The sequence below is a fragment of the Haematobia irritans genome, chromosome 1 (genome assembly GCF_050003625.1).
Source record: "Haematobia irritans isolate KBUSLIRL chromosome 1, ASM5000362v1, whole genome shotgun sequence".
Taxonomy (NCBI): Eukaryota; Metazoa; Arthropoda; class Insecta; order Diptera; family Muscidae; genus Haematobia; species Haematobia irritans.
This window is the reverse complement of record NC_134397.1, coordinates 209,314,440-209,328,284: the sequence shown is the minus strand read 5'-3', so window position 1 is coordinate 209,328,284 and position 13,845 is coordinate 209,314,440. Positions and strand designations below refer to the sequence as shown.

Below are 13,845 nucleotides of genomic sequence, written 5' to 3'. Positions count from 1 at the left end.
CGGAAAAATATAATGAATATTCGATAAATTAGATTTGTATCCTGATTTTAATTTTATAGATTCAAGATTTAAAGCCAGATAGGTCGCAAAAAAATTTCCTTTTTTTAAAGAGACCGCATCTTTGGCTCGGACTCAATAGCAAAATCCTTAAAGGGTAGTCAAAATCTTTGGATCCAAGTAAATTTTTTTTGAGTGTAGTTTGTTTAAAAAATTTCATACTTTGAAGTTAAAAAACAAGTATATACGGCCGTAAGTTCGGCCAGGCCTAATCTTATGTACCATCCACCAAAGATTGCGTAGAAATTTCTACTAAAGACTGTCATCCACAATCGAATTACTTGGGTTGCGGTAACACTTGCCGATGCCAAAGTATCTTAAAACATCGTCTTCTAAATTGTAAGTTAGTCCATAAGGGCCGATTAAATACGTGTATAATTCAGTTTGACAAAATAAAATTTTGACAAAATTTTCTATAGAAATAAAATCTTGACAAAATTTTCTATAAAAATAAAATTTTAACAAAATTGTCTATACACTGAAAAAAATATTGTCGTGAGGTCAAAGATTTCATGTCTTTAAAATACGAATACAAATTTTGCTTAGCATAGAAGACGCATTTCTCTAAAATAAAGTTATTTTCCTTGTCCAAAAGTCGATAAACTTTTCAATGAAGTCATATTGTCCTTATAATTAAGTGATTTGACTTAAAAATGGGTATCTTAACATGAAAGAAAAAAATTATAGGCTAAGGTCAACTTGACTTTAATAATTCAGAAAAATTCTTTAAATTTAATGAAATTGTCTTTAAATTTGTTGTCTTTTTGCATCTTGACTACAAAGCAAAAAATCGTTCAAATATAGGACATGTTTTTCAAAACTTTATTTTAAAGAAGTTTTCTACTTCAAACATAGCATAATTTCTACTGGAAGTCGAGTCCTAATTTGGAAAATAAAGTTGCCGTTAACTCGTTTTTAAAGGACTTTGATAGCATATGAAGAAAAAAAGCTGAGAGAACGAAAAATTAAAATTTGCTTCCTAGAAGCAAGTACGCAAAACCTAAATTTAAAAGAGAATTGTGTCTTAAAAGTATCCTTACTTGTATTCTCCGCTTCTTTGGCTCGGAATCAATACCAAATTTTTTAAAGTAAAGACAAAATCTTTGGAACCGAGTATGCTTTTTTTTCAGTGTAGAAATAACATTTTGACACAACTTACTACAGTAATAAAAGTTGGACAACATTTTTTATAGAAATAAAATTTTGGTAGATTATTTTTGGTGGTTTGGCGATAACTATAGACCGATATAGACCAATTTTTGCATGGCTGTTAGCGGCATTAACTAGCGCACAGTACCAAATTTCAATCGAATCGGATGAATTTTGCTCCTCCAAGATGCTCCGGAAGTCAAATCTGGGGATCGGTTTATATGGGGGCTATATAGAATTATAGACCGATATGGACCAATTTTTGCATGGTTATTAGGGACCATATACTTACACCACGTACCAAATTTCAACCGGATCGGATGAATTTTGCTCCTCCAAGAGGCTCCGGAGGTCAAATCTGGGGATCGGTTTATATGGGGGCTATATATAATTATAAACCGATATGGACCAATTTTGGTATGGTTGTTAGAGACCATATACTAACACCACGTACCAAATTTCAACCGGATCGGATGAAATTTGTTCCTCCACGAGGCTCCGAAGATCAAATCTGGGGATCGGTTTATATGGGGCCTATATATAATTATGGATCGATATAGACCAATTCTCGCATGATTGTTAGAGACCATATCTTACTACCATGTACCAAATTTCAACTGGATCGGATGAAATTTGCTTCTCTTAGAGGCTCCGCAAGCTAAATCGGGGGTCGGTTTATATGCACGCAAAGAAAAAAAACGTTTGGAAAACGTGTACCGAAAACGTTTTTCGTTTGTTAGAGTTTTTTGAATTGCTTCGAAAAGTATACAATGTTATCACCAAAAAAATTCGTTTGTTACAAAATTTTTATTTTTTCAATAAAAAACGTTATTTTTGAACCAACAACATTTCGTTTATATCAAACACTGTTCTTTTCTAAATTTAGGTCTTTAACAAGGCACATTTTACAGTTCATAGTAAAAATTTAATATAGTAGAATGTAATGTTGAATTTTTTTTCGGAATCTTACGACCATATCTGGAATATATGTTAACAAAAAACAAGTATATACGGCCGTAAGTTCGGCCAGGCCGAAGCTTATGTACCCTCCATCATGGATTGCGTAGAAACTTCTTCTAAACACTGCCATCCACAATCGAATTACTTAAGTTGCGGTAACGCTTGCCGATGGCAAGGTATCTTAAAACCTCCTAACACCATCTTCTAAATTGTATGTCCATACGTGGTATATATTAAATCAAAAAAGATCGATCCAATACGTATATAATTCAGTTTGACAAAGTAGACATAAAATTTTGACAAAATTTTCTACAGAAAAAAAGTTTAACAAAATTTTCTATAGAAATAAAATTTTCACAAAATTTTCTATAGAAATAAAAATTTTGACAAAATTTTCTATAGAAAGAAAATTTTGACAAAAATTTCTACAGAAATAAAATTTTAACAAAATTTTCTATAGAAATAAACTTTTGACAAAATTTTCTATAGAAATAAAATCTTGGTAGATTATTTTTGGCTCGAGTGGCAACCATGATTATGAACCGAATAAAATTTGAACAAAATTTTCTATAGAAATAAAATTTTGAAAAATTGTCTATAGAAATAAAATTTTGACAATGATGAAATTTTTTTTATGAACCGAATAAAATTTTAACAACATTTTCTCTAGAAATAAAATTTTGACAAAATTTTCTATAGAAATAAAATTTTGACAAAATTTTCTATAGAAATAAAATTTTGGTAGATTATTTTTGGCTCTAGTGGCAACCATGATTATGAACCGATATGGGCCAATTTTTGTGTGATTGGACCAATTTTGGTATGGTTGTTAGCGACCATATACTAACACCACGTTCCTAATTTGAACCGGATCGGATGAATTTTGCTCCTCCAAAAGGCTCCGGAGGTCAAATCTGGGTTATATATAATTATGGACCGATATGGACCAAATCTGGCACGCTTGTTAAAGATCATATACTAACACCATGTTCCAAGTTACAACCGGATTGGATGAAATTTGCTTCTCTTGGAGACTTCGCAAGCCAAATCTGTGGATCGGTTTATATGGGGGCTATATATAATTATGAACCGATGTGGACCAATTTTTGCATGGTTTTTAGAGACCATATATCAATATCATGTACCAAATTTCAGGCGGATCGGATGAAATTTGCTTCTCTTTGAGGCTCCGCAACCCAAATCTGGGGATCGGTTTATATGGAGGCTATATATAATTAAGGACCGATATGGACCAATTTTTGCATGGTTGTTAGAGACCATATACCAACATCATGTACCAAATTTCAGCCGGATCGGATGAAATTTTCTTCTCTTTGAGGCTCCGCAAGCCAAATCTGGGGATCGGTTTATATGGGGGCTATATATAATTATGGACCGATGTGGACCAATTTTTGCATGATTGTTAGATACGATATACCAACACCATATACCAAATTTCAGCCGAATCGGATGAAATATGCTTCTGTTAGAGGCTCCACAAGCCAAATCTGAGGGTCCCTTTATATGGGGGCTATACGTAAAAGTGGACCGATATGGCCCATTTTCAATACCATCCGACCTACATCGATAACAACTACTTGTGCCAAGTTTCAAGTCGATAGCTTGTTTCGTTCGGAAGTTAGCGTGATTTCAACAGACGGACGGACATGCTCAGATCGACTCAGAATTTCACCACGACCCAGAATATATATACTTTATGGGGTCTTAGAGCAATATATCGATGTGTTACAAACGGAATGACAAAGTTAATATACCCCCATCCTATGGTGGAGGTTATAAAAAAAACTTAAAATGTCTTTTGCGCTATATGTACACGCAGAGAAGGAATATGATCACCTCAAACATGTTTCAAGAGCAAAATGTTATTTTTGTACGGTGACCATGTAACATGTTTGTCACTAAAATGTTATTTTCTCGTCAAATATAACCTGCTTGCCAAAATCAGATACATGATTTCCGAGAAAAGAACATGGTTGCGAAAACCATGTTACATGGTCACCACCCAAAAATAACATTTTGCTCTTAAAACATGTTTGAGGTGATCATATTCCTTCTCTGGGTGTAGTTCAAGACAGACAAAATTTAAGAAAACTTTTCACAATTTCTCACACACACAAAAATTTAACTAAAATCAACTCATGAACTAAAATAAAGTTAAGTCGGCTGTAAAAAATGTCATTGACTTTTTCCTCAAAAATGTTATATTGATTCCGAACCATAGATGCGGTTTCATTCAAAATAAAGACAGCTTTTAGTCAGTTATCTATTTTTATCTAGGCTCTATGAAATGAAAATTGGAATAAACAATTTTCTTGCATGATTATTAAAAAGGTTACATCAAGTACCGAATTTCAACCGCATTGGATGAAATGTGCCCCATAACGAGGCTCTGGAGCTCAAATATTAGTCCATATATAATTATTGACTAATATCACCCATTTTGTAGAAATCATGTACTAACATCATGTTCAGTTTCTGATCGAATGACATTTATTCCTTCAAGACGCTATATATAATTATATACCAATATGGACCAATTTTGGAACAAGTGTTGGAGGGTATATACTGGCAGCACGTTCCAAATGTCAACCGTATCGGACGAAATTTACTCTTCCAAAAGGCTACGGATGTTATATTTATGGAAGCTATTTTATTATTTTCAGAGGCCATAAAAAAATTTATCAAGTACCAACTTTTAGTCGGATGGTATGAAATTTTCTCTTCCAAGGACTGCAGTGCCCAAATCCCCGCAGCGGTTTATATGAAGGCTATGTATAATTATAGAGCGATTTGGACTAATTTCTTCACAATTGTTACAGGTCATATTTAAAAACAAAAAATGACACATTCAAATTCCAAATTATAACAAATTCTTCAAAGTAAAACAAAATTCTTAATTCCAAATAAAATCTTTAATCCAAAGATGCAAAATCCTCAAAACAAGTCCTGGCCTTTATTTAAAGCCCTTTCCTCCACAATTCACAGATGAGCTTTGTGCCTGGTGCATTTTGGAAAGTAAGGTTGACTCTAAAAAATACCACTGTGTCGATCATCTCAAGATGCCGGGTATGAACCAAAATACCACTTTCGTGCAGCGTGTGATAACTTTGTCTACTGTTTTAAAGCTAAAATTCGTACGAAAGGTAGTAAGGCGGAGAAATCATCAGCATTACTGTGAGGTGATACTACCGCATTGGACTTTAGTTGAAGTCGAAGTTCACCAGCTATGGTATCATAATGAACTGAATGATTTAAGTGAGTCGAAAAATAACAGTCTACCACCTTTATCGTCGCCTTTGGGTCAGTCAACAACTGTGTGTTGCGATCCATTTACTTTCAAAATTGCCCGTGATCAAATAGTCAGACTATTTCTTTACTACCAAAATTTATTTTCATATATTTATTACTATTATTATTATTTTTTTGCCAATTGATTGACCTCTATCACTACTACGTACACTATATGAAATATAGGTCTACAAAGTTATCTAAAGAATCGTTTTTTGGAATTTCAAGCTACATGAGTTTTAGTTACTTCTTCTTCATCTCCACATTTATAGGTGACTTCAACTTCATTTGGCGTACTAATCAGGAAAATCAAATCAATATCGCAATTTTTGTGACCGCTGGTGCTGTCATTCAAATCCACATTGAAACCATATCTAGTACCACCCACTACTTGTCTATAAGCCGAGTTGATCTTTTCGATACTGTAAAGAGGAGAGTAAACATTATAGAAAACCCAAGAAAAAACTATTATAGAAAAACATTAGTTACCTAAAGGATGGACCATCACCAGCTGCTAGTTTCGACAAGGAAGTCTTTAATAGATTTTCAGCTTCCCTAAGATCATCACCCTCTAAAGGGGTTCTGCATCCACCGCATCCTCTTTGTGGGGTGTCTTCAGTAGCATTGACCAAGATCAATGTCGACAAAGTCAAGAGTACGAAGAACTTCAACATTTTGATTTCGATTTCGAAAATTGATTTTGAGTTTATAAATGATTTATTCTTCAATCAATCAATGACTACAGACTTTGATTTATTAGCATCTGGTATTTATATTGATTTGAGAATTGATAAGACATTACAATATTGTAATTGGGCTTAGATTTTCCACGAATGCTAGGCCTAGTATTTAGTTTGAATTTCGAAATTGGTTAGCAATTCAATTTTAATATTAGTCATTCCAAGAAAATATATTGCCTATGATATACATAGCAATGCGTTACTGCAGTATTACCATCACTGTTGCCACAGTTGGTAGAATTCTACCAAAATGGTAAACTATTTACTGTTTGGTAGAATTCTTGATGTTTTGGTAGATGTTGCAAAATATTCCTCTCTAACTCAGAGATACTTAACAAATTTTCTATAGAAATAAATTTTTGACAAAATATTTTATAAAAATTAAATTTTGACAATATTTTCTAGCAAAATAAAATGTTCTATAGAAATAAAATTTTGAGAAAATTTTCTATAGAAATAAAATTTTGAGAAAATTTTCTATAGAAATAAAATTTTGACCAAATTTTCTATAGAAATAAAATTTTGACAAAATTTTCTATAGAAATAAAATTTTGACAAAATTTTCTATAGAAATAAAATTTTGACAAAATTTTCTATAGAAATAAAATTTTGACAAAATTTTCTATAGAAATAAAATTATGACAAAATTTTCTATAGAAATAAAATTTTGACAAAATTTTCTATTGATATAAATTTTTTCCAAAATGTCCTATAGAAATACAATTTTGACAAAATTTTCTATAGAATAAAATTTTTACAAAATTTCCTATAGAAATAAAATTTTGACAAATTTTTGTATAGAAATAAAATTTTGACAAAAATTTCTATAGAAATAAATTTTAACAACATTTTCTATAGAAATAACATTTTGACAAACTATTCTATAGAAATAACATTTTGATAAAATATTCTATAGAAATAAAATTTTGACAAAATATTCTATAGAAATTAAATTTTCACAAAATTTTCTATAGAAATGAATTTTGACAAAACTTCTTATAGAAATAAAATTTAAAAAAAAAAAATTCTATAGAAACAAAATGTTGACAAAATTTTCGATATGAAAAAAACCTTGACGAAATTTTCTAAAGAAAGAAAATTTAGAAAAAATTTTCTATAGAAATAAATTATAGACAAAATTTTCTATAGAAATAAAGTCTTGACTAAATTTTCTATAGAAATAAAATTTCGACAAAATTTTCTATAAATATAAAATTTTGACAACATATTCTATTGAAATACATAGCGTCACTATCACTGTTGCCACAGTTGGTAGAATTCTACCAAAATGGTAAACTATTTACTCTTTGGTAGAATTCTTGATGTTTTGGTAGATGTCGCAAAATATTCCTCTCTAAATCAAAGATACTTCACAAATTTTCTATAGAAATAAATTTTTGACAAAATATTCTATAAAAATAAAATGTTGACAAAATTTTCTATAGAAATAAAATTGTGACAACGTTTTCTAGCGAAATAAAATTTTGACAAAATTTTCTATAGAAATAAAATTTTGACAAAAGTTTCTATAGAAATAAAATTTTGATAAAATTTTCCGTAGAAATAAAAGTTTGACAACATTTTCTATAGAAATAAAATTTTGACAAAATCTTCTATAGTAATACAATTTCAAAAAAATCCTATAGAAATGACATTTTGACGAAATTTTCTAAAGAAATGAAATCTTGACAAAATTTCGTACAGAAATACAATTTTGATAAAGTTTTCAAAAGTACTAAAATTTTGACAAAATTTTTGAGAGAAATAACATTTTGACAAAATATTCTATAGAAATAAAATTTTGACAAAATATTTTATAGAAATTAAATTTTCACAAAATTTTCTATAGAAATGAAATTTTGACAAAATTTCTTATAGAAATAAATGTTGCCAAAATTTTCTATAAAAATAAATTTTTGACAAAATTTTCCATAGAAATAAATTTTAACAACATTTTCTATCGAAATAAAACTTAACCAAAATTTTCTATAGAAACAAAATGTTGACAAAATTTTCTATATGAAAAAAAACCTTGACGAAATTTTCTAAAGAAAGAAAGTTTAGACAAAACTTTCTATAGAAAAAAAATTTATACAATTTTTTTTTTTAGAAATAAAGCTTTGACTAAATTTTCTATAGAAAAAAAATTTTGACAACATTTTCTATTGAAATAATATGTTAACAAAATTTTTTATAGAAATAACATTTTGACAAAATATTCTATAGAAATAAAATTTTAACAAAATATTCTATAGAAATGAAATTTTCACAAAATTTTCTATAGAAATGAAATTTTGACAAAATTTCTTATAGAAATTAATGTTGCCAAAATTTTCTATAGAAATAAAATTTTGACAAATTTTTCTATAGAAATAAATTTTAACAACATTTTCTATTGAAATAAAATTTTAACAAAAATTTTCTATGCATTGTTGTTGTTTTTTTATTTCAGCTTAAAACCTTGCACTCATTAATTACAAGTGTAGCTTACCCAACAGAGAAACAAAATGTTGACAAAATTTTCTATATAAAAAAAACCTTGACGAAATTTTCTAAAGAGAGAAAATTTAGGCAAAATTTTCTATAGAAATAAAATTTTGACAAAAATATTCTATAGAAATAATTTTTTGACTAAATTTTCTATAGAAATAAAATTTTGACAAAAATATTCTATAGAAATAAAATTTTGACAAAATTTTCTATTGGAAAAGAATGTTTGTCAAAACGAATGAAATAAAATTTTAACAAAATTTTCTATAGAAATAAAATTTTGACAAAATTTTCTATAGAAATAAATTTTTTACAAAATTTCTATAGAAATAAAATTTTAACAAAATGTTCTAAAGAAATAAAATTTTGACAAAATTTTTTATAGAAATAAAATTTTGACGAAATGTCCTATAGAAATAAAATCTTGACAAAATTTCGTATAGAAATACAATTTTGACAAAATTTTCAGGAGAACTAAATTTTTGACAAAATTTTTGAGAGAAAAAAAATTTAGACAAAATTTTCTATAGAAATAAAAATTTAACAAAATTTTTTATAGAATAAAATTTTGACAAAATTTTATTTCTATAGAAATAAAGTTTTCTATGAAAATAAAATTTTGACAACATTTTTAATAGAAATAAAATTTTGACAAAATTTTCTATAGAAATAAACTTCTGACAAAATTTTCTGTAGAAATAAAATTTTAACAAAAATTGCTATAGAAATAAAATTTAGACAATATTTTCTATAGAAATAAACTTCTGACAAAATTTTCTGTAGAAATACAATTTTGACAAAAATTTCTATAGAAATAAACTTCTGACAAAATTTTCTATAGAAATACAATTTTGACAAAATTTTCTATAGGAATAAAATTTTGTCAAAATTTTCTATAAAATAAATATTTTGACTAAATTTTCTATAAAATCAATATCTTTAAAAAATTTTAATTTTCGTTTTAAGCTTATCTACTGCAAATTTCTCTCTTTTCTGCCTTTTGTGTAGTAAAAACTTTATCTATTGTGAAAACTACAAATAATAATAAATAAACATTTCGTTTGAAGAAACATTTTTGGTTCACAACAATGCAAAATAATATTTTTTTATTTGGTAGTTGTTCGGTAAAATGTTCTTAAAATTTTGGTCGAATTTTTTGGGTTTCAGTCTGGTCCTTCTTAGCGTTACATACAAATGCTCAAACTTATAATAACCTGTACCACAGCAGCGATAGAGGATATAAACATGGCGTAATTAATACTTGACGGCGATTTTCAATTTTGAATTTTAAGTTGCGGTTAACACATTTACGAAGGACTTTTATATTATATACTAGCGTAACCCGGCCCGCTTCGCTGCGCATTCCGAAGCATATTTGTAGGAACAATTTGCGTTAACTTAGTCAACCATATCCTTCGTGCTGAAAACAAATTCGAAAATACGGAGGATATTCATATGTAAAACGGTTCGTCTTAATAAATGTCTGGGAGAGGGTGTACCCTTTCCTCCAAATTTTTTAAATAATGTTCTGTATTCAAGTAGTTGGACAATCTTCTATATTTCTTGAGAATTTTAAGTGTGGTTTGTCAAGGAAAGGTATCCTTCTCCTCAAAATTAAGCACTTTATTATAATAACATACAATAAAATATTGTTTCCCATCCAATAAATCGGAAAAAGCAAAAGTAGTAAAAAAGTTTACCACATTAACCCTCTATGTTGGCTGCCAATTTCATGTAAATTTAAGTTCGTTACTAAAAAGAAGTCTGGCAGAAGCCTGTGCAAAAATCATAAAATTATGTACCGAGTTCCCATTTATGGACAACCCTCTACTTTCAATTTAAGAAAAAAAAACGGACAAAAGGGAACCCTCTCCCCACCTTCACTCCACACCGACCTGATATCGGAATTATAAGCCTAAAGGGGCGGCCTCTCTTCCGTCCAAATATCACAAAGTCAGGTATCAACTATTAATATCGTAACCTCTCCCCAGTCCTCTGTAAATTTCAAGTAACTCGGTAAAGTTTAATTGTTTCTCTGTATGTACTTAAGAGAAGCCGATGTCTCCCTATGCCCCTTTGTTTTTATTAAAAAATCTGGAACCTGATATAAATTTCATAACCTCGCCCATTTTTTCCGTAAAATTTCAGTCGCGGGAATTTAGTTTTGTTTTCACTGTACTTTAAAAAAAAGTCGGGCAAAGGGGCTGTTCCCAACCCTCCCCCCACCCAAATATCGAAAAGTAATGTAGAGGATTTTTGTCTAGATGCCAACCCCAACATTCAATGAAAATTTCAAGCAAATCGCATAATTTTGTTCCAAGTTTCAAAAAGTAAGGGGCAAGGGGGAGGTCCCTCTCCCCGTCGACATATGAAATCATCAGGTATCCGATATTAATTAAATAACCTCACCGCATGTTCTGTGTAAATCTCAGATAATTTAGAGAATTTTAGTTTTTTCACTGTACTTTAAAAAATGTCGAACAAAGGGAGGTCCCCCTCCGCCACCAAATATCGAAATATAAAGTAGCGGATCTTTGTCTAGATGCCAACCCCAACCTTCAATGAAAATTTCAAGCAAATCGGTCAACTTTGGTCCAAATTTCAAAAAGTCCGACAAAGGGGAGGTCCCCTCCGCGACCAGGTGTCAAAAAATGAGGTACCCTATTTTCACCACATGAACGCCCCCTACGATCTCTGAAAGTTTCAAGTAAATCGATTCAGCCGTTTCGTAGCCAACTCGGACCATACAAACAAACAAAAAGTCGCTTAAGGGGAGGTACCCCCTCCCGATCAAATTTCGAAAAAAAAATTGCGAATTTTTGTCTAGGGATCACCCCCTACTATCCCTGAAAACTTCGTGCAAATCGGTCAAGTTTGGTTTAATTTTCAAAAAGTCGGACAAAGGGGAGGTTCCTCTCCGCGACCATATGTCAAAAAATGAGGTACCCTATTTTCAGCACATGAGTGCCCCCCACGATCTCTGAAAGTTTCAAGTAAATCGGTTCAGCCGTTTTCGCGCCAACCCGGAACATACAAATAAACAAACAAACAAACAAACAAATAAACAAACATAATTTGAATTTTATATATATAGATTAAAAACAGCTAGAAAAACGAATTAAAAGCCTAATTTTAAAAGTAAATTGAGTCTTACATGTATTCTTAGTGAAATTTCTCGCTTCTTTGGCGTGGGTTCAATACAATCAAAATAACTTAAGTAACGGCAAACTCTTTGGATCTGATAAAGCTTTTTTTCAGTGTAATATTAAACATAATTTCAAACAAAAAAAAAAACAACTTAATTAATATATTTAGAATTGAGACATTATTTTAATTATCAAAAACGACATCGAAAACATTATGATTGGAACAATTAAATGTTACTTCAGTTTGATGGGATCCTGCACTCTTTACGATGACAATGTCACATCCAAGCGATTGATTATTCTCATTGATCACATCGACATTCATACGATATCTATGGCCACCAATTACTTGAGAACTAGCAGAGTAAATCTTATTTAATCTATAAAATATTAAAATTATATTTTATTACAATAAATCTATGTTTCGTCATTCGTAATATCCAAATATTTACATACCTAAAATTAGGACCCCCTGCAGTGGCAACTTTTTGAAATGTTTCATCAAGAATAGTTTTAGCCTGTGAAGGATCTATAGGGGAGGGACAGCCAGCACAAATAGCGGATACATTAGCCACAGCTAAAGTTGTTAAAGCGAGAACGAAGAGAACCTTCATGTTCGATATTTTCTATTACGATTCCAAAGACAAGTGGTGATCTCACATCAATTTATAATTTTGAAACTTTTTTATACCAAAAAGTCAAATGTCTAGTTTAAGACAGATGTTTAGGATTTTTTTTTTTTTTTGAATTTTGGTATATGCTTTTTTTTGTTAACTTAAATATTTACACAACTTTTATAAATATGTACTATTTACTTTAAAATAAAAATATTTTATTATAGTGAATATATATTTTTATTTCAACAACTTTAATACACTCAAAAAAATGTCAAACAACCTCTCATAGGAATAAAAGTTATATTTTAAAAATATATGTACGAGTATATATAATGATATATTTAACATGGGCTTGTCATAGGACGGATGTACACCATTTCAACAGCCGCTGCACTGAATATACATCACTTCTTTAGGTGTGATCCGAATTCAGTGTTTTGGATGTGAATTAAACAATTTTGAGATATTTTGATAAATAACTAATTATTTAATTTTTTATGAGTTTTAATCCATTATAATGCCTGTCTGAAACGCTTCGCCTCAAATATTTAAAAAACATTCGCAATTTTTCCAAAATGGATTTAGCATTTTTCGACAAAATTTAAATAGTTTTTACCATTTTATTAATTTTTACTCTGTTTTTAACCTATTTGAGACAAAAAAAGTTAAAATTACCCTTTAACAAGTATATACGGCCGTAAGTTCGGCCAGGCCGAAGCTTATGTACCCTCCCCCATGGATTGCGTAGAAACTTCTACTGAAGACTGTCATCCACAATCGAATTACTTGGGTTGCGGTAACACTTGCCGATGGCAAGGTATCTTAACACTTCCTAACACTGTAATATATACCACATAGTACATACGTGGTATATATTAAACTAAAAAAAGGCCGATTAAATACGTATATAATTAAGTTTAAAGTTTCTATAGAAATAAAATTTTGACAAAATAAAATTTTGACAACATTTTCTATAGAAGTAAAATTTGGAAAAAATTTTCTATAGAAATAAAATTTGGATAAAATTTTCTATAGAAATAAAATTCTGACAAAATTTTCTATAGAAATAAAATTTTGACAAAATTTTCAATAGAAATAAAATTTTGACAAAATTTTCTATAGAAATGACATTTTGACAATGGTTTTTATAAAAATAAAATTTTGGTAGATTATTTTTGGCTCGCGAGGCAATCATGATTATGAACCGATAAGGACCAATTTTTGTGTAATTGGGGATCGCCTATATATAACTATAGACCGATATGGACCAATTTTGGCATGGTTATTAGCGGCCTTATACTAACACCACGTTGCAAATTTCAACCAGATCGGATGAATTTTGCTCCTCCAAGAGGCTCCGGAGGACAAATCTGGGGA

At 29.8% G+C, this 13,845-nt stretch overlaps 2 protein-coding genes across 2 annotated transcripts in view; both read right to left on the bottom strand.

Moving 5' to 3' along the window:
* Positions 1-13,845, bottom strand: part of LOC142219433 (uncharacterized) — a 110,381-nt gene that overhangs the window by 85,952 nt on the left and 10,584 nt on the right. The window lies entirely within an intron of this gene.
* Positions 5,556-6,214, bottom strand: LOC142222523 (sarcocystatin-A-like). Its single transcript, XM_075292697.1, has 2 exons — positions 5,965-6,214; positions 5,556-5,897 (listed from the first exon to the last, which is right to left on the bottom strand). The coding sequence occupies exons 1-2, from the start codon at positions 6,147-6,149 to the stop codon at positions 5,699-5,701; spliced, it is 384 nt and encodes a 127-aa protein (XP_075148812.1). The 5' UTR covers positions 6,150-6,214; the 3' UTR covers positions 5,556-5,698.

What these genes read in the sequence shown, in the direction of transcription:
- LOC142222523 (XM_075292697.1), bottom strand. Translation starts at nt 6,149, where the DNA reads ATGTTGAAGTTCTTCGTACTCTTGACTTTGTCGACATTGATCTTGGTC. An exon ending in GGTGATGGTCCATCCTTTAG is followed by an intron (nt 5,898 to 5,964) that starts GTAACTAATGTT and finishes TCCTCTTTACAG; the next exon opens with TATCGAAAAGATCAACTCGG.